The sequence below is a fragment of the Gambusia affinis genome, linkage group LG23, assembly GCF_019740435.1.
Source record: "Gambusia affinis linkage group LG23, SWU_Gaff_1.0, whole genome shotgun sequence".
Lineage (NCBI taxonomy): Eukaryota > Metazoa > Chordata > Actinopteri > Cyprinodontiformes > Poeciliidae > Gambusia > Gambusia affinis.
The window spans coordinates 5,211,454-5,238,966 of NC_057890.1; the positions used below are offsets into that span (position 1 = coordinate 5,211,454).

Genomic DNA, 27,513 nt, shown 5'->3' on the forward strand with positions numbered 1-27,513 from the left:
GAGAATAGTGGAAGTTATTTGTTTGGTTTTGGGAGTGAGGCATGAATTTAACCATTAGGTTAGCATAAACAAACTAATAAATTAGCGTCCCACTGTTTTACAGTGCACAATTACTCCGGTTTATTTCCCTTACTGCATTCATGTAAACATATTACGCTTAATTGAATTTGGCTGTAAAGCTAATATTTTTAGCAAAAGAAAGTTGAGTCAAAACGCAATGTAAGCCAGTAAGCAGGACGTTCTTTAAATTACATATAGAGTTCACACAGAACAACATGACCTGGGTTTATCTTGTATATATTTTTATGTCAATCTAGATTCATTCACGACAATCAAATGCTGAATAAGATTAGTGTGTGTGATTCATGTTAGGTTTGAGCAGGACGATGTTTTTCTTTGGGTTGTGTCCCCATCTTGTGGTCATCCGTGGTACAAACTCGATTTCTGCTGTGACGTGAATCAGCTGATGTCAGAGTGAAGAAACCCGAAGTGAACTTTGAAGAAATCTGGCTGCACTTTTAACCGAAGCTCACACTGGTTTTACATCATTAGTGAAAAATGTACTTTGAGTAAATGTATTTAAAAAAAAAACAAAAGCAATTTAAGGAACAAAGCTCTTCTAATAAATCCTTCTCTATGTTGGAAGAGCCCTGAAAGTATGGTTGTGCCAACCACGGCATATTCTGAAGGTATGTTAATGGAAAAAATAAAAATAGCCAAATATTTCTCCCATCATAAACACAGCTAAAGTGAGGACACTTCAAGAATAACACCGTTATTTGCAAATAGACTTTATTTTCAAAAGCATTTTATCCAAGATGGCCTCTTACATCAGGCAACCACACTTAATGCAATCTTCAAAATAAAATAATAAAAAAAAAAACATAAAAATTCTGCTATGTACATTTTTATTCACATTAGAGTGTAAGCATTACAGTACATACGTTCGATGTACATGTAAAATGTTACAGTGGCTAGAGAGATTTAAGGGCACATTATTTAGAACCGTCTAAAAATGTGCAGTCATGATTTTATTGGAACAGGTGTATAAACAGAAACAAGTGTAAAAAGTCTTCAAATTAATCATTTAGAAATTAATTAAATGTAAAATTAAAATGTGAGGAAATATAAATTTAAAGTAAACATGATTTGAAAGTCTATTAACCATATGTAAAAAGAAAGAAAACTTCCTCCTACAGATCCCTTAAAAATACTAGTGAACTCTAGTTTTTCACATCAATCGTGGGTCAGAACTTCTACATTAGACTGGGTTCACCTTTTGAGTTGAACCCAGCACTGTCAGTTTATTCTTCAATACGTCGCCAGGAAAAACAAATAAATAGGCTTTAAGAGTCACTTACTAGAAGTGTGAAATATGTGCTTTCACATGTTACACAGGGAAACCAACTCCTTAACAGGTAATGCAGAAACATTTCGCACATTCCAGGCTAGACTGTGTCCTTGGAACAGGAGTTCCATTTTAAAAAATATATATATGTATATAAAAAAAATATAACTAACTCCATGTCAAAACAGAAATGTGCACAATGTACAAGCAAGGTGGCAGCCCTTTGGTCTTGGCTTGTTCGAAAATGAAGAATAAATCGGTTTTCGATATCCAAACTCGTCATCTGACTAATTTGAGCTTTAAATTAGGCATGGGCCAATTACCGACATCAAGGTGACACGAACACAACAAAATACAATTTATGGTCCTTTTGATGAGATGCCAGAAAATGTGCCACAGTGACCAAGGTTTTTCCAGACTAGTTAGACTGCCAATGCTAAAAGCTGTAACAAGCATCTATACTTGAAGATTTCAGACAAATTTGGCTAGGGTTCATTCTATATTTCGGTATCAAAATAATCTAAAACATAACCACTAAGCAATGTTATACAGTTTTAAACAGCAGTAGGAATTTTACACTAAAAATAAAATCAACTGGATCATGTTTTACATGTTTATTTCACATTTTGTGTATAAATCTAGAGATTTTTTATTTATTTTTATTTTTTTACAAAGGTCATTTCTGGAAACGGCATTCCAGCCCATGCCTATTTTAAACAAGAACATTCACCATGCTGCACCTCGTCTCCAAGCACTGTCTCAGACATTTCGATTTAGGAGTGGTCAGTGTACAGCACAGGAAGACGACCAGAACTGAACAGCAAACTGATGGATGACCACAGAGAATCCCCATAAGGACAGTGTAATGGTTTGGTCTTGTCTAAAACAGTAGCGACTTCAATCCCTCTAGCACTCCTGACCTAACGTACGGGTGCAACCATGTTTCCTGCACGACGTTATGAACATGGAATGTTCAAATTCCTGGAAGCAGCTAACCATAAAAAAAAAAAAGAAAAAAAAAGAAAAACATACAAGTGACATAGAATGCATGAAATTTACACCAAATTGAAAAGGCGATCCAGTGACTTGTAACTCGTCAGAATTGAACACGTGACGCCTTCCTACAAGTCACTGTTTGCAAACAAAACAGCCCTCGTCTAGCTGCTCGGCAGTGACTGCGTGACTACTCTGGTGTAGCACCCATACATGTACAGTACGAGGTAACATAAGGGTGAAAACAAAGCCAGGAGGAAAGGGGAGGAGAACGAAACTCGTATCACATGAGATCCAAAAAGAAGTCGTCCCGTATCCGTTTCTTGGAACACAAAACCCCCTTTGTGTCGTGTTTTTTTTATCTCCACCTTTTTTACCCTTAAGGCTCTCCATGTTTGCCAGTATTATTAGAATCCAATGAGAGAAAAGAATCCCAGTCTACCAGGTGCCTGCTCCATTATCAGTTTTGTAGGAGACTTTGTTTTGTCTCTATAACAGCTTATTCAGTGAAGTACAGAGTACAGCATGCTAATCTAATGCTCACATCCCAGATGGTATCGGTACAAAAATGACTAAATAAGAACTACTTAGTCACATGGGCTTCACATTATAACAGGTCGTCCATTTTAACCCACAAGGTACATTTTCCTTTGGAGAAAAGGACAATGGGAGCCAAAAGGGAATTTCAACACAGTCCTCTAGAGGGCGCCCTATGAGGGTGTAGGTGGGGAGAAAGCAGGAGGAAGAAGGAGAGATGTTAAGTTTTATTCGGGTAACGTCAGAGCAGCCGTCTCTGGTTTCATCTTGAAGTACTGGTTGAAGCGCAGCTTTGCATATCTTCAGGTAGAAAAGAGAGAAAAGAGCACGGTCAGCAATGAGATGGAACAAAATGCTCTCTGCTAGAGATGTGTCTGCTTCAGCAGAAAATTTCTGCTGAATATGAAGAAATAGTAATAAACAATAATAATATTGATAATTAAGCACAAGTGTAAGCACACTAGCTTGTTGTAGGGTAGAAACATACCCAAGGAAGTCAAAGTCGATGGTGGAGAACTTGGATTGAATCAGAGCCCAGAGACCCCAGAAGAAATGAGATGCCTGGACACAAAAGATGGTAATAAAAGAAAAGCATCAAGATTACTACAGGTTATTCTGAATTATTGGACACAATAAGCAAACCAGCTGACATGTCCTCTCAGAAAACAAGTAGTTAGCAGTCTTTCAAGAATATCACAAAAACAGCCGAGAGGGTTTACTGCAGTCAGCTTCATTTTTATTTTTAGCAACGAGGAAGCTTTCAGTAAGATAGAGAAATGTTGATGTTTTAGCTAAAAGGTGCACTTCAACAAAAAAAAAACAAAAAAAAAAACACAGACTAAAAGCATAAATTATTTCATAGTCATGCTCCACAGGCATTTTTTGCAGGAACGATGGCATGTTTGTTTTGCAAAGCACTTCCTAGAAGACTTCACCACAGTCAAAAAACAAAGGGGGTTGACCACGAGGTATTAATAGATTACCAGTCTGACAAGTTTAAATACTGAACAGGAAGAGAATCTAACACTGAAGAGACGGCAGCAACGGCTTTTGATATGTTCTGTCCAAGAATCTGGATGATTTGTTGAATTACCTGCTTTGTCAATCAGTAAGGTAATTTTTCAAACTCAGCTTTACTGTGATGTATTTATTAGTGTCTAACACTTACCAAGGCAAACTTGTTGACTTGAACGTACAGGATCTCCACCTCTGTGTCTGTGACCTCACCATCCTGGCCTTTGTGCTCCTTGTAGGCCTCCAGGTACGAGCGCAGCCACTGTAGCTGAAAGGCCCGCTCCGGGTAGTAACTATAGTCCACTTCATTCAGGCCTAAAACATTAGAAGATGGACAATAATACTAATAATAATAATAATAATACGAAAAAACAACTTCAACAGCAAAAATGTGGATTTGTACTCACCAGCGAACTCATTGAAATGATTCCCAATATCATAGGCTTGGTAATTGTACCCTGCATACTCGTAGTCAATGAACTTTACACTGCCTGGAAACAGAAGGTGCATTGTTTAGACAGTGATGCCGGATATGCAGATGCAATGATTATGTTGTTTCCCTTTAATAACTCTGAATTGTCAAAGCTCTACGTTTTAGTCAGCTAACTGGACAAGCTGTCTAGGCAGCCAATTGCAGGGGCGAGAAGTAAGAGTTTGCATTTTGAGGCGTTGATAGAAACTAGAGGAAGGCAGGAAGACGTGTGTACTCAAACTAAAAAGCCCCTTCCAGTAAGTTTAAGAAATGTAGGCTTTTTTATTTTTTTATTTATGGAGAACGAGGAAGCTTAAACCAAGGTAATGAAAAAAACAGAAAGAAAAGCTTCCACATCTTCACTTGCACTTTAATTTATTATAGTAAGACTTATTATGGGCTACTTGTTTCTTCGGTTTGAAATGAAAACATGCAGATGCACAGAGAAAAGGGTGACTGGGATATAGTAGGGGTGAAAATGTGTGAGGCACGGTGCAACACTTGCAAAAGTCTGCTGGGAGGAGGGAAAGCTGACTTTCCAGTGAGTATTTGTTTTGGATACATGCACAGGGTAAAAGGAAACTGGCCAGACAAAACTTTTTGGAAAGGCATGGAAAAAAAAAAAAAAAAAAAAAAGAGAGATGGAAACAGAAGTAGAAGGTGAAAGGGTAAAGCACAAAAAAACAAAAACACAGAGGGGCAGAGAGTCTGTAGCAAGACAGCAACACATCAAGTTATAATCTTCCTCATATGTAAAATGAGACGGATTATAAAATATCTCTATTAGATCTTTGTATACGCAGATTTAAGTCGGTGTGGAGTAGGGATGCCAACAATCAACCATCGTACGATTAATTGTAGAGCATTAATTGTTGATTAATGGTTTATTAAATTAAAATTAGTCCTGATAACATCCACTTAGTTTTGTTACATTTTCTAAAATATTGTCCAAGTCTAATAATGTGATAAAAACACAATTATCCGTTTATTCAATCAGTATTTAACACAGCGGACACAAAAATGGTTAAAACATAATGTGCTTTTTTTTTTTTTTCTTTTACAAAATCAGCACATTATGAAATTTGTAGCCCTTGATAATGTTACGGAAAGACGTTCAGCCCTCGTCATACAACAGAAAACTAAGGTCTTTAAGTAAATGGTGGTATTAGAGAGCCTGACTGCAGATATGCAGCAGGCAACTTGAAGTCATCAACAACTTTATTGGAAACATCAAAACTAAGTTGTATGAGCTTTTACCCAACAGGGGATCAGAGGATGCTTTTTGTACCTAAAACAGCGCTAATGCATGTACATGGATTGCGCGTGGGAATTAATTGCCAGCCGTTTGAACAGAACATTAAAAGCCACACGCTGACAAGCGCGTAAGCAAACATACGCAGTCTGCCGCAGCGATCGTCTCGATCGATAAGTTCTGCTCTGAAATTCTGTTTCGTCTCCGATGCGGGTTGAAGCTGAAAGCTGCCAGACGAGATGTGATGCAGCACCTGGCCGCTACATCCATGTGTTCTGACTGGCATAATGGACAAATCTGAATTTCTCACCTGCTTTGTGTGAGGAGGTATGTTTTGAATCTGTTGTGAAGCTTGGACTTAAATCCCCCCCCTCAACTATGACTCAACAGGTGTGTCGTATGGAGGGATGTTTCCAACTGCAAAATACATCAACCCAAATGTATTTTCTCGAGATGATAATCTGGATTTGAAATGTCAAATGTCATTGTTAACTTAGTTTTACATTTTGTTTTTAAACATGTAAAAGAAACTATCAAAAATAAAATGTGTTGCTGCCTTGGTGTTTTTTTTTTTTTTTTTTTTTTTTTTTTAAACCACTGACAAAATGAAGCATCAGCACCAACAGACAAAGAAAGGAGGAAGTAGTCAGTCATGAGGCGGTTTATCTCAAAATCCAAACCCTTACTTTGACAGGCCCGCTGATACAGAAAATAACCCCCGCCCCCGAAATTCTGTTTCCGAGTAGCAACCTAATAGTTTTACTTCTTAAACGTTTGTCAATTCCCTAAACCTGACATACAGGAAGAATAATTTTTCTCAGGCTGGACTAGAGAGAAAGACACTTTGAGGTGGGTTACCAGCCGGCGTGTGGGTCCTAGCGGGACACAACTGAACACCTCCGGGCAGTGGCTATAGCCCCCCTGTGCAGCAGATGAAAAGGTTTGGGCAAACACATCTTTCACACATGCTCACACTCCTCACACATTTGTCTTTTAACCATTCTCTCACAGTTTCCAAACATCAGGGCCTGCTGCCAAATAATAAGAATAAAAAAATAATCCCATCTCCCCTTTTACAGTAAGTCTCTTCCCTCTACAGTTTCAGTCACCTGCCACTCCCCCTCCCAATGCTCTGCTCCTATTGGCTCAGCAAAAGTCCAATGGTGTAAGACCTCTGCTGCTTCTTCATGTGACAGGATCTTTGAGAGGCCTGTTTATGGGTTTCAACCTACTTTTTAAATAACATGAGAAGTGGAAAAAAAAAGAAATACTCAGCATGTGACTGGGTTTTTTGAGACGAAAGGTAAGCATTACTTTTGGGCAACACTAAAAACTGAATGACTTTGCACTTCCACCTTGGGTTTTATGGTTGCATTCATACAGGAAGTGGCACTTTCTTCTGCATCAATTTTGTCCAACAAGTTCCTTTAATTCAGCAGACAAAAAACGCACAAGCAGCAGCCTGGCAGCAAACCTGTTCTCGTTCCAACTCAATTAAAAGCTTCAACGACAGTGACTTGAAAAAGTTTGTCTCTTGACCTTGAACCAGAACAAAGTAGCGAAGATTTACTTAAGGAAAGGAAAAAGAATAAATAGTTCTCAAAATTATTTTACAGAATAAAATGATAATAATGGAAAAGTGTGGCGTGTGTTTGTACTCAGCCCACCTGAGTTGATACTTTATACAATCACCTTTCAACACAATATGTGCCTAGATTTCTTTGGAGTGGAATCTTTGAAAAAAAAAGAAAAAAAAAAGCATGAAAAGTGTCTGATTACAGTCATTTAAAAATTTGGCTCATGATTCTCAGTTGAGTTTAGTTCTGGACTTTGACTAAGCCATTATATGCTACCATTTGGTCACCAATGGTCTCCAACAAATTCGTTAAGAGAAAAAATGATACACAGGTGACTAAGAAATTTATGAAGGAAACCAATTTCAGTGGGTTTTACTAGTGGGGCTGAATAGAACGGGTACACCAATCACATTATTCAGATTTCTATGTGAAAAAAAATAAAACATGGTGCAGCAACTACATATCCTTTTTCTTTCACTTTTAAATTACATACTACTGTGAGATGGTATAAAACATGAAATCCCATTAAAATATATTCAAGTTTTTTTGATTTTTATGTTACAAGAAGTTCAAGAGGTCGGAAAAAGTTAAACTAAATTAAAATCATATGAAAAGATGAAGACAAAAATAGATGTCAAGTGTGTATAAGTTTATTTTTGTGTTTGCATTTTAAGATATCTGGTGTTCTGGGATGGGTCAAAAGTATTTTTCCTACAAAGATTTCTGACTCATTTGCCAACAACAATAACACCTGATTTAACCAACACTGTGACACCTGAGACACGATTGTGCAAGAGAAAGCACATATATAGATTTCACGCCCAGCGATTCTACGAGTTCAAGAAATGATTCCTTTAAGATTGTATTGAGGGATTGTACACAGGTACCGGTTATTCCTGTGTGTAGGAGTGTGACAGAGAGCAGGGAACATGTTCAGGAAACGCTGATCGCCATCTTTGCTGAAGCTATTTGTGCTGGAGGTGAGCATGTAGACAAAACAACGGACAGTACAGCTGCTTTTAAACTGTCTTCACATAAGCACGCTTCAGCCTATAAAAGGTAAAGTTGATGTTTTACGGCATTCATGTCCATTACGCCCATGACAAGACCAGAACCAATCATTTCCACAAGTCACACACTGTCAAACGTTCCAGAATAAAACACTTGTTGATTCGATGTTCCTCAAAATGCATTTTGTAATTATATTACCAACAGCAGATTTACTGATTTGTTATCGTTTTTATTTAAGTGTTTTCTAAAACATACTGTGGTTTAAGACAACATACTGTGGTCTCGTCTGTAGGCATAATATCAGGAAAAGAAACCAAAATATCACACCATCATATTTTTTGTAACTATTTAGTCATCCCTGTGATTAAAATACTGATACTTTAGATGTTTATTTAGATATTAAGATGTCATGTGAACAAGCGACTGCTGATACGCATGTATGCGGCTCCTACTGCTGCCATGAACTCATCCCGATTAGCCTGAGCAGTGGGCACACTACATGAGGGTCCCTCACAGTGCTGGTTAGTCTCTCTCCACTGCCTCCCCAAAGGGCAGGGCGGCTCAGCAGCAGCGGCAGTCAAAGCCTCCGCCGTCACTCCTGGAGGAGAAAAGCTAGACACAAGGAGCTGTGAGAATTTCCTCACCCCCCGTCGCAAATAGACGAGGGGGCCGACAGCTCGCACAGGTGTGTGCTCTTCCGCTCACCTATTGTGTTTTATTGTCATCAACAACAAAGTAGAACAGTTTCACTGGCTAGCCAGAAAGATGCTGCTTTGTGTAAAAGTAGGACACATTATGAGCAAAGTTGTAACATTATACAGCCTCAGGAGGATAAACTCACAGAGGTTTAGTATGCAAACTCGTTTAATGTTAGCTATTGTTCCAACTTCAGTAAAAGCAGCACAGAATTAGAACTTTGACATAAAAAATGACTAAATTGAAAGAAAAAAAAAAGTAAGTTGGGCTGAATCTTACCTTACCTTTATGTTAAGTAGAAACTTTGACAGAACAAGGAACTAGAATGTCTAATCTGATCTAATTCTATGTTTGCAGGCAAATACAAACACTATCAAGCAGTGTGCAGGAGATGACATCCCCAGAATGCATCCCTGCCCGATACGAAGACTCACACCAGCAACCAGTCACACAGAAACGTCCAAGACTGCACCTCTGTGGCTCATACTCACCCTCCCTCTGGTTATAAATGATGTTTTTGCAAAGCAGATCGTTGTGGCAAAGAACTACAGGAGAGCCCAGCACTGACAAGCTCTGCTGCAGCCACAGCAGCTCTTTGCTGAGGGACTGAGGGCCGGGGACCTCCATGTTCAACCTGGAGGGAGCCAAAAGGTCCACAATCTGAGCCATGCTGATGTATTATGCAGGAAAAAAAAAAGGCTGGTTTATGTCAAGAACTAATTAAGTTTGCTTTTTGCCTTTGCATAAAAATACCATCTAGCAGAGACAAATGAGCAAATGACACCTGCCAGGTGAGGAAAAGCATGCGATTATCTCATGACTTCATGTTCTGGTTGTAATTTGGGTTCCTGGGATTGCTGTGGCTGGTATGCAAAATTTCGCAACCCAGCAGGAACAGGGCGTCAGCAGCTCAGGGCGTGTCTCGTTAACAGCCTCAGGGAAGGCTTCCCCAAGGTTGTTAACAGCTACCAAAACCAGTTCTCAACATATTTTACTACCAATGCAATGCAGACTAGATCGTATTTTTCCATTGACACCACTAGACGCAACATTTTTCAATTAAGAAGTGGATTTTTAAGTCGTTTAAGAGTTAAGAGCCAAGCACTCACCTGTCATGATCCTGGAAGCACTTGGAAATGAGTGCTAAGTATTTGCCCATCTTCAGCCACAAGTCAGAGCGGGGAACCCAGCCATTGTGGGCGTGGATGGCATGGTACTTGGCCAGCTGTCTCGCAATGAGCCTGCATGGCAAGGGCATCGAATATCAATACATAAAGATGTCTTTGTAAACCAATATGACCAAAGACATGCCCCATGCTGCTAATCAGCTTACAGATGTGTAAATATAGATTTGAGCTGGAAATGCATTTTGTTTGCTTTATTACCAACAGCAACATGACACAAGGCATCTAAAAGAGGAATTATAAAATGACCAGCTCTTACAGTAGAAGGCTCTTTAGTCCACGCAAATCAAGCATTTGTAATCGCATCAATAATATAGGAAAAATAATTCCTATATTATTTTTCCTTCATTAGACACTAGCTGCATTTTCATTACAAATGTACGCAGAACTTATTCTGTCTGCTGATAGCAATTAAAAATCACACATGACAAACTTTGTTCACGCATTAAGTCATTGAAAGAGATGCCACGCCGTCGTCCTCCAACTACTTCCTGTTGTCTTCTTCATCTTTTCCGCCAGCAGTATCATCTGGCACTGATCAAGTGACTTATGCGATGTAAAAAAATAAAGTCTTTCCATCACACTTTTCTAAAAACACTAATTTCGATACAGCCAAAAAATAAACAAAAAAAAAAAAAAAAGAAATCACCATTTTCTAGTGCAAAAACTTTATCAAAAAACATGAGATATTTCAAACTTGCTGTGTTTCTGTTAAGCAAATTTATTTTTGTAATTCCAATTTGCTCAATTATATGGTGAATGGAAATGCAGAACATTGAAGGTGATTCTCATGATCATCAACTTGTCAGATGAAAAAACAAAACACCACCATATTTCACTGGAACTTAAAAAGAAAGCATGAAGATAAAAATTAAAAATGTAACTAAGCACTTTTACTGTTTTGACTGCAGATTGGGATTTTCGTCCCGGTTTGTCTTCTTCCCTTACCTGAAAACAGCTTGGCTACGGATGTGCTCCGGTTCCAAGGCGGTCCCTTGCAGAAATTCGTAGCAGAGGCCATTGTTGAAGGTGCAGTAAAGGCAGGGGGCACAGCGGTGCGCATGCAGCACTCTGAAACTTTTAATCTCGTTGTCCCGGTCGACCAGCAGCTCAGTTTTGTTGCCATAAATGCGGACCAGGACCACATCCTGCATGACTGCGGCCACATAGCAGCCAAGCAGCTTGTTGGTTATTCCATCAGTGAAAAACTGCAGAGAGGAACAACATCGCCTACAGTTAAATGTGGGGCCGTGGACGTGACTTTGAGTACCAGCTTTTGTACATTTGTAGATTCAAATGTAAAGCAGCTAGTTGTACATAGGTCAACTACAAAAAAGGCAAATGAAGGAAGTGTTGAAGGATTTAACCATTAAGCCTAGAGAAGGTCAGGATGAGGTAAACATTAATAAAGTAAAGCAGACTGAACTAGAAGTATGACTTTGTTTGACCAATTCAAATTGACCTGTCCGCACAACAAAGCTGGAAATTTACTGGGTGAGAAACAAAGGAGGATCTCAGCTTGCTACGCAACAGTCAGACTGTTTACTTTGTTTAGGACTGACGGAGAATGACAGGATTGCGTGGAATTTTATTTTTCCACGCACAAGGACCGACTGGTATTTGCTGAACCCCCCACTTTGCCTCATTGATGAAAACAGGGACAAGTAGCGGGGCATGTGATCCTCCGTCCTGGCTGTGTTTACAAAGCTGAGCCACACCCCCGGCTCATCACAGGAGAGAAAAATATTTTCCTGCTTCGCTTGGACTAATTTACACGTGACTCGCAGCATTTATCTGCGTCGATGGCGTGAGTCAGGTACTGTTTGACTTTAGGACATAATCTTAAAGGATTAGATCAAGTGAAATATGCAAATCATAAATGCAAACGTCTGAGAGTCAAGCTCATGCAGTTTTCGACATTTCTTCCAGAAGTTTCCAAAGCTGCCTTATGAAATCCTTCTGATCTCTTAGCTCCAAGTATCGGCTTCCCTAACTTCACGACCTCATAAGTAGAGGTGTGTCATGATATAGGAGACATGCAGAGGAAGTTTGGGGGGCATTGTCAAAGTTTCAGACCAAACAAGTTTTCTATTCTTATCTCCCTTTACCGTGGGAAAAAGCAACCCTGCTGTGTGGCAGTGTAGAGAAACAATAATAATAAAAAAAGTCAATTTCAAATATGCAAATGATACCTAGATTCCCAATTAAAAATTTAATGTTGTAATCAAAAGCAAATAAAACTTTATTACTTTAAAATGATATATACAAAAACAAATGAAAAAAAAACTAAGCGTCAATATTAAAATCTCAATTTTTTACGTATTTATAATAAACTACATATCCGTGGTTCTTATTTCCATTTTTATTAACCTTTTATTCTTTTTTTGGGAGAGAGAGGGGGTCGGGGAACATGGCCTCGCCCTGGGTGCCAGTCATGATAGAAACGCCACTGCTAACAAATTTACAGAGTTGTGCCAAGGTTTCGGTAAAGACTGCTCCAAACATAACCAGTTCTGTTATCTTAACAAATAAAACGGGGATGCAAGCAGAGTTTTACACCCAATAAAAAGCGAAGTCAAAATACTCGGTTCTAGATGCGAACCGCAAAGTTAAAATGTTCATGATAAAAGGGTCGCCTTCAACCTCTGCGTCTTTCAATAAGTTTATCCACCACTTTTGGATGCTACTAAATGTAATTTAGTTGGAATATAGCATTTATTTGTCCTTTCAGCGCCTTGCAATCCTTCCGTTTCGTCTGACGTCAGCCTGCGACATTTATTTAAATTGGACACCTAGCTAGCTAACACGAAGATAGCAAAAAAAATTATTTTGGTTTTAGAGCATGCGGAAATACAGTACACTAAACAAAGTCATCTTTTTTAACGTTTTCTAAAATAAAACGACATAAATATTACCTTCATTTTAATTTCGGACGGCTTCCAGCTCGGTCTGAGCTCCTTCATTAGCCGCAATGCACCGGGTCGGTAGTCGTTCTCATCGACCGTCACATCTATTTTGGGCACAGCGGGAGCCTCGTCCGGGACGTGAATGTAGTCGGCCATGGCGAAGACAGTGTTTCACAAGATATCTCACACGGCGAAATAAGCAGTGCTAGAAACGGCAACACGGTGCGCAACGTATGAAACAGAGTAAGTGACTGCGGGTATATATTCCTGGTGCCGTCGCTGTATGGCAACGCCTCTCAGAAAGAAACACCCATCCGTGAGGGAAAAAAGTTCCCCTGATGCTGCAGTACGTAACTCCACCGAGTCGTTAGAGCCGCTTGTTTATATCATCAGCGTACACCGCTGGCGGAGCTTAAAGCAGTACACATTATGTTTTATCCCTAGTTGTTCAAATATATGATTTACTACATTTCTAATAACTAAAACTTTCAAAGACATAAATTAATAAAACTTAATCAAGACTTAAAATATAATACTTTCCATAATTCTCTATTTACTGGTTTCTCAATGGTAGTCAGCGGACCTAGGCGAATAAACACAAACGTCCACAACCGCATCAGTCACGTTATGTACACGTCACATCCGTAATAAATAACTTAGTTAAAATAAATTTATTTAAGACATTTAACGTGATATTTCAGTCGCACTTGACAACAATACTATTAATAAAAGGCCATGCTATTACATAACCTTCCAGAGAGGAAGAACAGAACCAAGCAACTAACTGAAGGGCAAATGTACAAAGGACATTAGTTAGAAATAAAGACACTCAAAAAGTACAATTTAAATTCCTTAAATGAATAACTCATAAAAACAATCTGAACTGTATTGATGGTACCTTGGTAAAAACAGCAAAAACAACAGCATTTAACTCTTACATTCAAACAAACCCTAAAAATCAGCCTTACTTTTTATTACTTTTCCAACGAAGAAAAACTATTTGCGGTTTTTTTTGTTCATGAAGGCCCTCCATGCCCACAAGCTCTCGAGATGAAGGCCAAACATTATTAACAGTATTAACTACATACATTGGTAAATCAGTCCCCCATTCAGAAAAAAAAGTCCACCAAACAACATGAGTTGCTTCACATTTAAGGCAAACTGACAACTTTCCATACAAGTCTACAGCCTTTTCCTTGTGAGGTGCTTTCAAATGTGATCAACTTTAATCACAAATGAATTGGTGTATTTGCTTTATTATTATACGATATTGTCACAATCAGATGTAGTACTAAATTAACAAAACCTTTCGGATTTCGAAACACAGAATCTCTGCCGACAAAGGCATTGAGTTAAGGTAATGGAGAAAGCCTTGCTTTTCTTACTTTCTGATCACAAACTTCGATGCATTTTATTGAAATTGTATGAGCTACACCAACAGAAAAAAAGTACAAAATATAGAGGGAGAATGAAAATTACAAATACTTTTTTCTTATGTATAAATAAAATCCACTGTATTTGCAATTTCTACCAGGTAGAAATTAGTATCTTAGATTTGTATTAGTATTAGTGTCTTAGAGGACTTTCCAGAACAGAATTTGGGGCCACTGAAAAAAAAATAAAAATAAAAAAGAATTTTGACTTTATTGACCAATTAAATCCAACACATTTCTCCAGAAATGTAGCTCGTCTTCCTCACAATTCACATCTCTATCACTGGAGCTGGTTGCTTCCAGGAACTCATCTGCATTACAGTCAAAATTCTGAGAAAAAAAACGTGAACATTTCTCCTTTTTTTCTCCTCTTCCAGAGGACTTGATTAAACTTGCACAGTTATTTATTTGTTTTATCTAACAAAAGAGCGCTTTTGAAACAATAACTGCTCAATTTAAAAAAAAAAAAAAAAAAAAAAAAAAGAATAGTGGAAAGTCTTAATCATGCATGAGGGACCTCCCATAGGAAATCTGTCAGGTGCTGCAGCAGGTTATCCGCCCACATATCAGCCAATGGAATAAATTACACATCAGCTCTGAAGCTACAGTGGCCTCCAGAAAACACCTGTACTCTTTAACTCAACCTTTCCTGGTCACTGATTAATGAGAAAGTTTCTTGGAAACAGACTCTCCAAAATGTTAAATATTTTCTGATTGTGCAGTGAGCCTTTTCGTCCCTCCATCCAGGAGGACGGATGAAAAGGCTCCATCTTGCGAGTTCCAGGTGGATTCTTTAAGAAAATTGATGAGTTCTTTCAAAAATATAAAATAAACGATATCTAAAAGAAAAACGCTGCACGGAGACAAAAAATCCTGCTGTATTCCCATGACAGTGATAAAACCCGCTGACCCTCTCTGTTCTTCCACAGCATACCAGGCCTGGTTGCCTGGTTACTTAGCAACCTTCATAATGAATAGGTTGCTTCTTGAGTTCTCTCCAAACCAACTCTAATCCAGCGTCTCCATACGAACAGGGATTTTAATTGGATCTTCAAACGTGTGCCTCTGTTGGCTCTCCCTCTTGACAATTAACAGGTTGTTCTCTTCACACACACACACACACACAAATGCATTTTCTTCCCAACCTAGAAGAGATGCCCTGAGATTATTCTGTCATTTTTTTTCTTCCATTTATATTCATGCTGGGTAATTTTCCATAATTCCCAGAAGACATAAAACCTTGTTACTATGCCAACCCAGGTCAGCCAGCGGAGACGCCTCGCTCACTGTCGGCGACTTCCTGCTGTGAAGTCACCGATCTGGTGAACAGGAGGTCATATTACGCAAGAGTTCACGTAAATCAACAAAGGAAAACAATAAAAATATAGTCTGGGCTCAAATAAGGAGTTTGTATTTTAAATCCACTTTTGGCTCAGAGTCATCAAGCGCTTAGGTTGAAAAAACCCCCCACATCTTTCTTTTTTAAAAGCTTTTCAACATTATTGCCTTTTTTTTTTACTAAACTATAATAGATTTAGTTGACCTACTAACCTATTAACATTAAACAAAGTATCCCCACCCTCAAATAAAAAAATATATATATAATTAGCTACAACTTACACTTTACCTGGCTAAATATCAGTGTATTTGTTTAGGACAAATTTGCGACAATGAATTAAAAAAAAAACCCTCACTTTATTTGGAAAATAATTTACTTTTGTTTTCAAATAATTATAGCACAAAACCACACTTACACTGATGCGAACAAATGTATCCTTTAACATCTAAACTCGACGACTCAAGTCGTCTCTCAGACGCTTCTTTGGTTTCCAACAACTTAAATTCCAGTCAGATTTTTATCGGCTAATTTTTAAAATTTTTTTTCCTCCTGACAGATTTGAAAATATTGTGCACCTTTGAGCACACAGAATTTATCAAGATGGGTTTTATTGTGCGTGTGTAATCTTCCATTCATGAAATATCACAATGTTTTGTTTTAAGAAGCTTTCAAGTTAATCATTTTTATTTGTGAATTAGCCTTCATCTGTCAAACTCAACTCAATTGATCAATGAGTTGGCAAAAAAAAAACCCCAGAAGCCTTGATTTTTCTTAAAAATCAGATTTTTACCTACTTAATAATAAAATAAATCTCTCTTTCTTCATGGTTATCCAGACTTGGAAGACAGCGATCAGTCGAAGTAATCCTCGATGTCGATGTCCGGGTTGAGCAGCTCCTCTCCGTATGGCGTCAGGTCCATCCGGTTGAGGATCAGGTTTTCGAACGTCTCCTCTAAATCGGTTTCTCCGATCAGCACGGCCCCCACCATCCTGCCCCCGCTGAGGACCACCTGCACGTGGAAAATGGCGGCATTGTGTTACAAACTAACTCTGCGCAAACTCTGATTTTTTTAAGTCTTTAACAACAATGCGTCATCTGGTTACGGCGACGGGAGAACGGAGAGCTCTAGATTACATCTGTTTTTTTTTTAAATGACACTTTTTTTTTTTTATTTCCAATAAATCAAATTTAGTTTACACAATCTTTATTCTCTCCCTGAATTTTAAGACCGCGTGCCGTTTGACGCGAAAGTATTCACGGGCCTTCAACTCACAGCGGCGTTTTGTCCTGCTGCAACCAGAGACGTGAAAATGTTATTTTTTATTTTTTAGAAAACAAATTAAGAATTATAACAAAACCTAGGGAAAAAAAAACAAAAAAACAAAAAAAAACAACGTTGAAAAGCATGACAACCTTATCGTCCATGTGTGTGAAAATTTGGTTTCTTTCGTCAAAATTAAAACATAGAACTCATTCAAAATCGTTGTTTGTCACATGCTATTGCAAGCAAAATATGTATAAAAAACAAACATGTATCAAAAAAATCTGTATTAGGTAGTTTGCGCAAAAAATGCACATTTGCCCTGATACAGGAGCTTATTTAAAGTCAATAATTACTTAATATTGATGAAAAAGTGCGAGTTACTAGTAAAATAATCTGCCAGTGGAGCAAAATATTAAATAACTGACTTAAAATAAACTCCTTTTTCTTGCTACAAAGTTACTTGTGCGTTAACTTCATCTTATTTTAAGTGTAATAAGATATTTGAACTGGAACCTACAGCAAAAAAAACTTGGTAAGGTTTTGAGTTTTTGCAGTGGCGTGCCTCATGTAACCAAAATCTCTCTGATATCTGCAAACTTAGCAACAAAACACCTGGACATGTTGATCCTACCTATATGAAAAATGAATAAAAACATATCATTAACAAAAACACTCCAGAAATCGTCCCGGCGCCGACCTTGACGTACTCCCGGCCTTTGGTGCAGCGAACCAGCAGCTCGTGGTCGGAGCCCAGCCCCTGTGCGTTAAACTTCCCCAGCAGGACCACCTGAGGAAGAAGCAGAAACGATAAAAAAAAAAAGAAAAAAAAAAGAAAAAGGCTTCCTCAATGAATCGCTGGCTGTCGTCTACACAGCTCGGCTAGCTGGAGGCCAAAACGTCACTTACCTTGTAGTTGAAGAATTTGGTGACGTGCGAGAAGAGCTCGAAGCAAAAGTCAAGGTCGATCGGCTCGGAGAGGACGTCGGCCGCCACGCAGCGGCCCGCGTACCAGCCCATCTGACGGGCCTGCGTCCAGAGCCGCATCTACACACACACACACACACACACACACCACCAGATGTAGTCTGCTAAGATCCTCCAATGTTTGCACTGTAATGCTTCTCAAACGAATGCATTTTGTAGTGCTTCTACCTGCTGCCAAAGTGGGCTGTGCTCCCAGCATGCACTGCACACGTCTCCTGCAGCGTACACATCCGTCTCTGACGTCTTCATGTGGTCGTCTACTTGAAGGCCGCCGTCGTCTGCCAATGAAAACTAGACGGGGAAAGAGGGGGGGACAAAAACCCTGATTGTCGATAACATCTGATTATTATTATTATTTGATTAATAATAATAGTAATAATAATTAGTGTTCTAGGGTGGAAATATATGTCAAATATATGATTTAACAGTCCCAATTCAATATAAGGGTTTTTAGAAAAAAGGAAAAGAAAAAAAAAAGACTTTCTTAAGGCCGTTTGGGTCAGTTTTGAGGCAGCTTTTAGATATTCGACCAAAGTGTTTTCTCACGTTGTTGCCGTGGAGAAATGGCTCTGTGTTCGGGACGACCCCGGTGGCGCTGACCACCAAGTCGCAGCCAAACGTCTTGCCATTGGTCAGCTGGACGTAAACCGGCCAGGATCCTGCTGGCAGAGCAGAAAAGCGAGGGGTGGGGGGTGAGCGGAGAGGGAGAGAAGAAAAGAGAAAAAGCGGGGAAGTAAAGGAAGAGTTAGAGAAGTAAGAGGAGTTCCCACCAGTGTCGGGTTTTGGACTTTGCTTTGAGGAGACGAGGGACTCCTCCGAGGTGAAGATGTGTTCCACTTCACACTGGTACTCCACTGAAACTCTGCGGGACACCTGAACAGAAACAGAAAAGGTGAAGAGATATGTGAGAAACAAACGAGTGTTGAACACACGGAGGGTTGCACAGCAGACACACACACACACACAATGTCCCACCTGCTCCGCTCCTCGCAGCTCGATTCCTCGATGCCAGTCCGGGCCGAGAGCACTGCCGGACTCGACGGGACCGGGGTTCTGCCCGCGGGAATATTCATCTGGGAATGAAAAAAAAAGGTATAGAGTCACAAAAAAACTCCATTTACTGAAAGAGCAACACAGTCACAGCAGTAATATGGATATTTTGCACAGGGCTGGGTGATATAACTTAAAAATAAAATCTCAGATTTTTTTTTTTAACTAAATGTGATTTATGATTTCCTTAAAAAAAATAAATAACAGAAGCTATCTTTAAAATGTGTTTTATTTCAGTTTTCAACCGCAAGTTTAAATTTTTCAGATCAATTTTGTGAATTGTTCTGAAAAAACACAACAACTAAAAAAACCTTGTCATCCAAAATGGTAGTTCTTGGCTAAAATCGCTATGGAAACCCAAGAGGTGAAAAAAGAAAATCACAATTTTCCAGAAATGTAATCTTCAAAAACAGAAAATTTGATTAATGGATGGAATCGATTTCATCTCCCAGCCCTAATTTTGTGATCAGGCATACACATGGGTTCGGTTCCCTTCCATTTAAAATCCTTGAATAAACTCCTATGCAACCATTTGGTTAGAGAACAAACATAATCAACGAGACCAAGGAACACGTGATAAACCGTGAGAGACGTAGAAACATCCTAAGTACCGGCTGTGAAGGTGTGTGCAGCATCAGGCGTCGGTTCCGCCGTGGTGAAGCGCTGCCTTTTGCACGGTGCAGCCGCCTGCTCTTTGTCGGCCTCCAGCGACGGGATGAGGAACTGCGCCGCTCCCGCGTCAAAGAAGGTGTTTCCAATGGCTTTGTCCTTCACAGCCCAGATCACCTCACAGCGCCTCACCTCATACCTGAAAAAAAAACCTGCTCATCAATACATAGGAATAAATACGGGCAATAGTAGTAGGTTAAAATGAGGAGAAATGACTTTGCACTGTTGATTCACTTACACCAACTCCAATGCGATTCCTCCGTTTCCGACGACGACGATTCTCTTAGCTTTGGCTAACCGCTTTTGAAACTCCTGCAACCCAAACAAAACGGCATCTAGCATGCTGTGTAACCTCAAAGCAAAATGTCACCATTTAAATTTTTACTGCTTGGCTCTTCAGCTTAATAATTTTCAGGAAATTCTACTAATTTAGACTCATGTCTTCAATAATAGTTAGCTGAATTGCAGCTAAAGATGCGAGCTAATGCAACCAAAAAAGTATTACTGCTGATTATGAGACGTAGACTTTGATATATATTTTTTTAGACAGGACAATTTATTTCAAATTAACAACAGTCATCATTCTGGTTACACATGTGGCCACCTTTTGTATCAGGAAAAATTTAATAAATTTAATTTGGCCTACTTTAAATTTGGTCTCAGTGATCAGGGACATTCTGAAAACTTAATGTCAGCCTAATTAAACTATTCGTAAGGTCATTTTCAATTGTGTTGGAGTTCTTATTGGTGTCCATAGCAAATAAACTATAATTTCTGTCAAAATATGTAGTCAAATGCGCAGCCGGTACTACAACAAAAGCTTAAAATGTGTGATTAGGTATATAAAAGCGAATGCGTACTAGTGTAATACGGCCTGGTTTCGAAAAATGAACAATAAATTCAAACTTGTTGACCAAGACGTTCCACCTGAATACGAAAAACATTCAATTCCCTACTTAAAATAGCAAAATTAAAATAAAATGTATTCTAATAATGACAAATGTAAAACATGGTTATTATTACCTGTGCGCTGTCTGTGTCACGGATCCCGAGCACGTGCGGGTTCTCCTGGGTCAAGAGTTTCGGACGGGCACCGCTGCATATACAGAGCTTCTCGTAAGCAAACACTCGACCGTCTGCGGTTTCCACACACTAAGTGACAGAAATAAATAAATAAATAAATCCGCGGAGGGGGGAATTAATCAATTCTGGAACAAGATTCAACCATTTCACTGTGCCGTTAAGCTATGTGCTGTAACCTTGTGGCCACAAGGGGGCGCCAATGGGCTTTTCAACACTCCTTACGTGTGTTTGTGTGCGGAGGGATTTTACAGCAGAATGAATGATGGTCAGGTTGGGATACTTCTCCTCTAAAACGCTGGAGGGTTTTTCCTCCACATCGAACTCCTCCAGTCTTCTGGACACCTAATGAAGGGGACAAGGATCAGGATATGCATGAACATGAATCTCCTCTCAGTTGGAAGGGAAAAAAAACTCCAGAGTTCAACTGCTTACCTGTTTATAGTTGGTCACCGCCTTTATGTGGGGACCTGCTGTAATAAGAGCCACGGCCTCTGATGGAAACTGAGATGACAGCTGCAAGTAGAGACGATTTTAAAGTTTAGAAGTGACATACAGAATATGTGGACATTTTTGTTTAAAGGTTTTGTGTAAATCCCATGAAACCATGTTGTTGTTTTTTCAGATTCTTAAAAACTGTTTATGATTACCGACATGGGACCTTTTTAAAATGCTTAGGGTGGTCTTTATTGATAACCGTGCATTTAATTTTTTTTAAACACTAAAAAGGCTAGAATATGTCCAGGTCCTGTGGACTAATCCAGGTCAGATGATTATTCTAGGGTTGTTGTTTTAAAGCTGTATTACATTAATGGTGGCCCCACAAGTATACACTTTCACAAATAAATTATTTCACAGCTTTACAAATGACAAACTTGGTGTTAAGGAATCTATAAGGAATCCAGTCCACATTTTACAAGCCTAAATATTCGACACATTTAACCTGAATTGAGCAAATATATTGAAGGCTCCCTAAAACACAGCTTTTACTTTAGCAACACTCTGATGCTAACACAGATTTTAGAGCTTTTAGTTACACCCGTAAGTTTTGGTTTTACCTGCTCCACGCATGTTACACCCGCAATGCCACCTCCGACCACAACAAACTTAAAAGTTTTCTCCTTTTTACGCTCCATAACTCAAAAAGCTATCATGCTAACAGTACTACCGATTCAGGAAGCATCCCTTTCAAACCGCAAAGTGAATTTGAATTGTCTAAGATTTCTTCCCCCACTTAATCCGAAAACAAATAAACTATAAGAAAACGTTCACATCAAACATAACTCTTAAAAATGTAAAATATTTCAAGGTAATTCTATCAAGCCTGTTTGAGCACTCTGTTATAGAACACTGGTTGTTACGTCACTTCCGTATTTACATTTTTCTACGGCAAGAGCAGGGCATGTTTCTTTTTTTAAAACGAGCAACATCTCAGGTTCACTAAAAACGGAATTAACCACAATTAAATGTAAAATTAAACGTATATAACACTTTGATATTATGTGTTTGATGTAATATCTTCGAGAGTCTACACGTGAAAAAAGACTCCCATTGAAGATTGCAGTTTGCATCTGCTCTCCAGTAGATGGCGCTAAGATCATTTGCGTTTTCACAGCTGTTAGCCAGCGTCATAAAGTCTATTTGAATTTGTGATTTAAAGTATTATTTTTTAAATTTTTTTCTATTTAGTTATTTGTGCACACATCGTTTGTAAAAAAAAATCTAGTTCATTTCTTTTTTGGAAGGTGTGCAATATATGTCAATGTTTTTATTTGCCATTTATACAGATGTCATTTTTAAATTGTTTACAGAATTAAAAAATGTCTACGTGATTTTTAAGTTTGATTAAAAAAAAGAAAAGATGAAAAACATAGGTAAAAAAAAATATTGTTACTGTGTATAATCATATTTGCCACATCCAGATGGAGAAACTGATGGATGTAATTGAAGTTCTTTCAGCTGCTTGGATAAATTACTAGTAAATCCTAAAACAGATCAGCACAGCACATCTGGATTCTCTTATATTTTTCAGTTATTGTGTTGTAGATTTGCGGTTAGATCTGGCCAGGCACATAGGTATCATTCCTATCAGTTATTTTTAAAATTTACTTACTTAAATTACCTGATTCTGGTAAATGGATTAAATTTCAGCTTTCCACATATTATCTTGACAAACCAACAAACTTCAATGTATTTTATTGGGTTTTGGTATGCAAAAGCAACACAAAATTGTGCATAATTGTGAAATTGAGGTGAAAATCCTTCATTATAACCAAAAATGTTCAGGTTGTGGTCTTTACTTTTAAGAGTCATCTTTTGTTGCAGTTACAGGTGAAAGTATTTTGGGGTTGTCTTTACCAGCTTTTCACGTAAAGAGAGACTTTTTTTTTTTTTTACTTGCTCTTCCTTGCAAATCAGCTCAACCTACATTAGACTGAATCTTTTCAACTGGATTTATTAGGTCTGGACCTTGACTGAGATGTACTATCACACAAAAACTTTGTTAGTGTGTTAGTATGGACTTTGACGGGGTCATACTAACACCAAGAAACTGATTAAAACCATTTTGCTGTAGTCCTTGTCTGATATTTTTGGTCCTTCTCTGCTCTGTGCAGCAAAGCCAGGTAGGTGTTGCCTTATGGGGAAGTTATAGTTCATCTTCATAAATACATAAGCTGAGATTCCACCAAAGCATTCATCAACCATAATCATTATCACAATAAACAACCCGGCAACAGAGCCCATTTGCAGGCCGCACACGAAGCATTCGACAGATCTTGACACGATCCCCGTTCTCTGTCGGGGAGTGTTTGTCAGATAATAACTGGGGTTTTTTTTTTTGTGGTTTTTGTTGGACTCATCACCGCCACTTGTTCTATTTTTGAAAAGCCTTTTACACAGGTGTTAGCCACGGGCGAGGGTATTGATGTCAGCGTCTGAGATGATCAGGTCGCTGCTAATCAAACAGGGGTTGATGCCGTGCGTCACCGTTTCGCTCTTGATTTTCATTACCTTGGGTAAGCACCGTCGGAGGACGACACATGACAACAAGGGAGGCAATATTGTGATTGCAGCTGTGCCATTAAAGGTAATGTGGGTAAACAATGACTAATAAGCACTAGATGCAATCACTGCATACCACATGACTTTGGAAACAAACTGAGGAAAAGTGGGCATAAATGATTTACATGACTCTTGATTGTGTAATTGAAAGCCTTGTGTTTTTTTTAATATTTAAATACATTTTTATGTTAACTGTTGAAAATAAAATGTTACATACACCAGATGTAGCTGTGCTCAGATTTATAGCGTAACTGTGTAAACACTAGATGACGATTTACTGGCACTGAAAGTAAAATTAACTAAAGTAGAACCCAGAATAGGTGACCTATACCAAACAGTGTGCACTTACTAACTTAAAAAATATTAAGAAATTTACTCACAGGATCATTTTTAATACACATATCTACATATTAAAGACAGAACCGAAGGAAAGGACAGAGCAGACAGAAAAGTGCAAAGCGATGGCTTATTGATGGCATCTTCCAGCAAAAAGACTGGAAGATGGTTAAAGAGAGACAAAGATAGTACACTTTAGGTATCATGTCCTTTCTTTTAAAGTTATCTACTGCTATGTGTGTGTCTATTGCAGAAAATCTAGATAAAATACACAGAGGTTCATAGTTGTAAAGTGATAACGTTGAAGAGGTGTGGATGGGTTTGCAAAGACCAGATAAAGTGCCACCATCATGGTGTTGATGTGCAATGTTGGTTTCCCACAAAAGTCCCAATTTGGGTCTTGTCTGACCAGAGAACCTTCTTTCATATTTATCTTCATTCACAATGTTTTAACTACAGTTACATTTTAATTGATACAGTTACATATTCACATGTGCAGCAAAACCCCTGTTGTGAAAACACCAACGTATTAGCCAAACCGCTAACCTTACCTATAACCCAAATGTGTATGTGAAAATTTCTAAACTAAAATTAATCTCTTGTGGAGACTTTATGTGCATGTCCTATGCTCCATGTTTAGCACCACCTACAGGTCTGGAGGAGTAAAAATTGTATTTTGTCCTGATTTTGGCGTTTCCGTGTGGCTCAAAACATTTCTAGAAACGTTCTCAACTGGAGATGTGGGTGTTTTTAAAACATATCATTTTATAAAATGATAAAAAACATCCTCAAGTGGATAGAATCTAAAATAGCTCATGGCAAACTGCAGAGAAGGTTTCTTCTGGTTTTCTTTATACAGTGACTTTCTTCAGATCAGTCCTCCATAAAGGTCACATTTGTAAAGTGCCGACCAAACGATCGTCCTGTTGACATTCTCTACCATTTTCTGGCTCCCTGGGACTGGATTTGGGTTACCTGTGGCAACATTTAACCAACTCTATTAAATAGCTCATTCATTACCTGTGAGTTACAGACACATTCAAAAGAAGTCTTAAATAACGAGCAAGTGAAACGAAATGTTCACCATGTTTTCCCTCCCAACCTGTTGAGGAAGAAATACTTTTATTGATTTAATTGGCATCTTGTGCTGAAACAGAAATCTCCTGCAAGAAGCAGACATACATTTCAACATTTTTATTATCAAAACATATCAGATGATTCATATTAAAGGGCTTTACAATTCTTCTGTCCGACAGAATAATTTATAATTATTCTATTTTTTGAATTTTTTTTTCCATTTCAGTAGTGCTGTGATTTACGACATTCACAAAGCTGGAAGAAAACATACATGGATTCAGATGGCTTAACTCAAAGGCACTGTAGTCTTGATGCTTATCAAATGATTTTTTTTGTTTTTTTTGATCATTTTTTGGAGTCGACATTCTCACATTCATTGTAAGACATGATCATTAGGTCACTGGGGTATCTGTACTAGAAAGGCAGGTAGTCGGGGGGAGGCTGTAGGTCCCTCTTGCCGTAGGTGCTCGAGCCCACGTTTGTCGGGACGTAGACCGTCCCGATGGTGTTACTGGACCGGACCAGGAAGTCTGCTAACCTCTGGGTCACACAAGTGGCTGTGTTGCACTTTCTCTTCTGTAATTGATGACTGAAACGGATGGAAAAAAAAACATTCAAAGTTGCTTTTATCGTGTTTTTACACGATAATGACTAATGTTCACGAGCGAGTACCTGTTCGTTGCTGTGAGCCCCCTCTGAAGCCGCGCGCCCATGAGGCCGAGGAACGGGTCGAAGTTTAGCTCAGGCAGTGACCTGCTCGCCTTGTCTGGATGAGCATTTTCTTGCTCGTCGTCGTCGGAGGAGCCGGGTCTGAAGTACCTGGATTACAAATGGAAAAGGGTCAAATTATTTCACACTGATGATACCCACTTTAAACTAGCTGCTAGTCCTGAGAGACCGAGTGAGAGGGGAGAAAGTGGCCACTTAGCCAGCCGTCCTAGGTTTGCACAATGGAGTGCTTTCTCAAAGAGGCATTGTGACTTTTCTTCCAGCCTCACAACTACATGCACGAGCAGAGGTGTCTTCCAGTCAGCACATTACAGAGTCTCGACAGTAACTGAGGGAGTTCTGTGTAGCTATCTAGGTTCGTATTTGAATGGATCTGATCAGAATTTAGGTTTCGTAATTAAGTTACGAAACCGCTCTCCATTTCATAGATTCTCCAGCTCATTTCTGCCGCTCACCTGACACTTGGAGCGGCTGTGATGCAGCGGAGCAACACAAGCGCCACCAGGAGAAACACAGGCACTCTCAGGTGATACATGGTGTTTCTGATGACTTCCTGGAGGAACATGAAGGGTTTCAACAACGTTAGACTTTGTTTTCTCCAGTTCTCTACAGATAGGGTTAGGGCTACCACTTATTAAAAAGATGCAAGGAAAAATTAAATCTGGTAATATAACACTGCATCATCTACCTGTATTGTTTTATTTGATGCTACTTGAAATGTTCCAAAATGTATAATTACTTTTTCATCAGATCACAACATGAATCTTTATAGACAGTATGACATGCAAATTGCTTAATAGAAACATTTAAAAAAATAAAAAATAAATAAAAAAGGTGAAACACAATAAAAAACAGATTACAGAAGTTGAAAAATAATAGCAGCTGATATCAGTCATTTCTCATAGTTGTTTAATTATTAATACTGAATCATTAAATACCCAAAGGATTTGATGAGTGAATTCTTTTTAATGTCAAAATATTAGTGAAAAAATTCAAATGTGTGTTTGTCATGATTTATAAAAAATTATTAGAGCTTCACATGAAACTGATTTATATTTTTGATAGAATAAACAAACTTTTCGCTAATGGTTTTAAATTTGGTAAAAATCACTCGTCTTTTTTATGAAAAATTATGAAAAAGAAAAACAGATTTAGCAGAAATCTTACATCGAAAACTGAAACAAACATGTAAAAGTCCAAACTTAAAGCAAGAACTTTGTGTCAGTAAAAAAAAAGAAAAAATAAGTAAAAACTGGAAGGTACTCACTAGGTGTAACGTTTCGTCCTCGTCTGTCTGTTGAGCAGTTCGATGGTTTGTCAGGCTGTCACAGTTTATAAGCTCTCTGCTCAAAGCACTTGTGACATCAGCTCTCTCCAAATATAGCCAAGCAATTTTATTTTCACGCAGGGTTGGGGGGAAAAGGGAGGGACTTCATGTATATCATATCTGATCCACTCTGATACGCTCAGATCTGTTTTCGGGCAGCCACTGGACATG

General features: G+C 38.6%; 3 protein-coding genes across 4 annotated transcripts; all 3 read right to left on the reverse strand.

Moving 5' to 3' along the window:
- Positions 1 to 775: 775 nt before the first annotated feature.
- Positions 776 to 13,343, reverse strand: etnk1 (ethanolamine kinase 1). The gene is made up of 8 exons (XM_044108861.1): positions 13,000 to 13,343; positions 11,033 to 11,292; positions 10,010 to 10,141; positions 9,392 to 9,534; positions 4,300 to 4,383; positions 4,047 to 4,207; positions 3,366 to 3,439; positions 776 to 3,178 (listed from the first exon to the last, which is right to left on the reverse strand). Exons 1-8 carry the CDS (start codon positions 13,144 to 13,146, stop codon positions 3,106 to 3,108), a joined length of 1,074 nt encoding a protein of 357 aa, XP_043964796.1. The 5' UTR covers positions 13,147 to 13,343; the 3' UTR covers positions 776 to 3,105.
- A 2,755-nt stretch (positions 13,344 to 16,098) lies between these two features.
- On the reverse strand, positions 16,099 to 22,188 carry pyroxd1 (pyridine nucleotide-disulphide oxidoreductase domain 1). Of its 2 annotated transcripts, none has more exons than XM_044108860.1 (13): positions 21,869 to 22,188; positions 21,246 to 21,326; positions 21,036 to 21,155; positions 20,754 to 20,882; positions 19,969 to 20,042; positions 19,673 to 19,869; positions 18,987 to 19,084; positions 18,782 to 18,884; positions 18,558 to 18,670; positions 18,180 to 18,302; positions 17,934 to 18,071; positions 17,725 to 17,814; positions 16,099 to 16,772 (listed from the first exon to the last, which is right to left on the reverse strand). In XM_044108860.1, the coding sequence occupies exons 1-13, from the start codon at positions 21,944 to 21,946 to the stop codon at positions 16,614 to 16,616; spliced, it is 1,503 nt and encodes a 500-aa protein (XP_043964795.1). In that variant the 5' UTR covers positions 21,947 to 22,188; the 3' UTR covers positions 16,099 to 16,613. The 2 variants fall into 2 exon arrangements, with proteins under 2 accessions (XP_043964795.1, XP_043964794.1); XM_044108859.1 differs by having other exon boundaries at positions 18,558 to 18,673; positions 21,869 to 22,180.
- Positions 22,189 to 25,393: 3,205 nt separating this feature from the next.
- LOC122826695 (calcitonin gene-related peptide) lies at positions 25,394 to 27,389 on the reverse strand. Its single transcript, XM_044108862.1, has 4 exons — positions 27,283 to 27,389; positions 26,471 to 26,568; positions 25,959 to 26,105; positions 25,394 to 25,875 (listed from the first exon to the last, which is right to left on the reverse strand). Exons 2-4 carry the CDS (start codon positions 26,548 to 26,550, stop codon positions 25,701 to 25,703), a joined length of 402 nt encoding a protein of 133 aa, XP_043964797.1. The 5' UTR covers positions 26,551 to 26,568; positions 27,283 to 27,389; the 3' UTR covers positions 25,394 to 25,700.
- Positions 27,390 to 27,513: the final 124 nt, after the last annotated feature.

Coding starts and splice junctions, on each gene's coding strand:
- LOC122826695 (XM_044108862.1), bottom strand. CDS start 26,550: ATGTATCACCTGAGAGTGCCTGTGTTTCTCCTGGTGGCGCTTGTGTTG. Junction 26,106..26,470: donor ACAGCCGCTCCAAGTGTCAG/GTGAGCGGCAGA, acceptor TTTGTAATCCAG/GTACTTCAGACCCGGCTCCT. Junction 25,876..25,958: donor GGGCTCACAGCAACGAACAG/GTACTCGCTCGT, acceptor CATCCGTTTCAG/TCATCAATTACAGAAGAGAA.
- etnk1 (XM_044108861.1), bottom strand. CDS start 13,146: ATGGCCGACTACATTCACGTCCCGGACGAGGCTCCCGCTGTGCCCAAA. Junction 4,384..9,391: donor CATTTATAACCAGAGGGAGG/GTGAGTATGAGC, acceptor TTCTGTTTCCAG/GCAGTGTAAAGTTCATTGAC. Junction 4,208..4,299: donor TCATTTCAATGAGTTCGCTG/GTGAGTACAAAT, acceptor CTAATGTTTTAG/GCCTGAATGAAGTGGACTAT.
- pyroxd1 (XM_044108859.1), bottom strand. CDS start 21,946: ATGGAGCGTAAAAAGGAGAAAACTTTTAAGTTTGTTGTGGTCGGAGGT. Junction 19,085..19,672: donor TGCACACACCTTCACAGCCG/GTACTTAGGATG, acceptor TTTCATTCCCAG/ATGAATATTCCCGCGGGCAG. Junction 18,072..18,179: donor ACAGCCCACTTTGGCAGCAG/GTAGAAGCACTA, acceptor GTGTGTGTGTAG/ATGCGGCTCTGGACGCAGGC.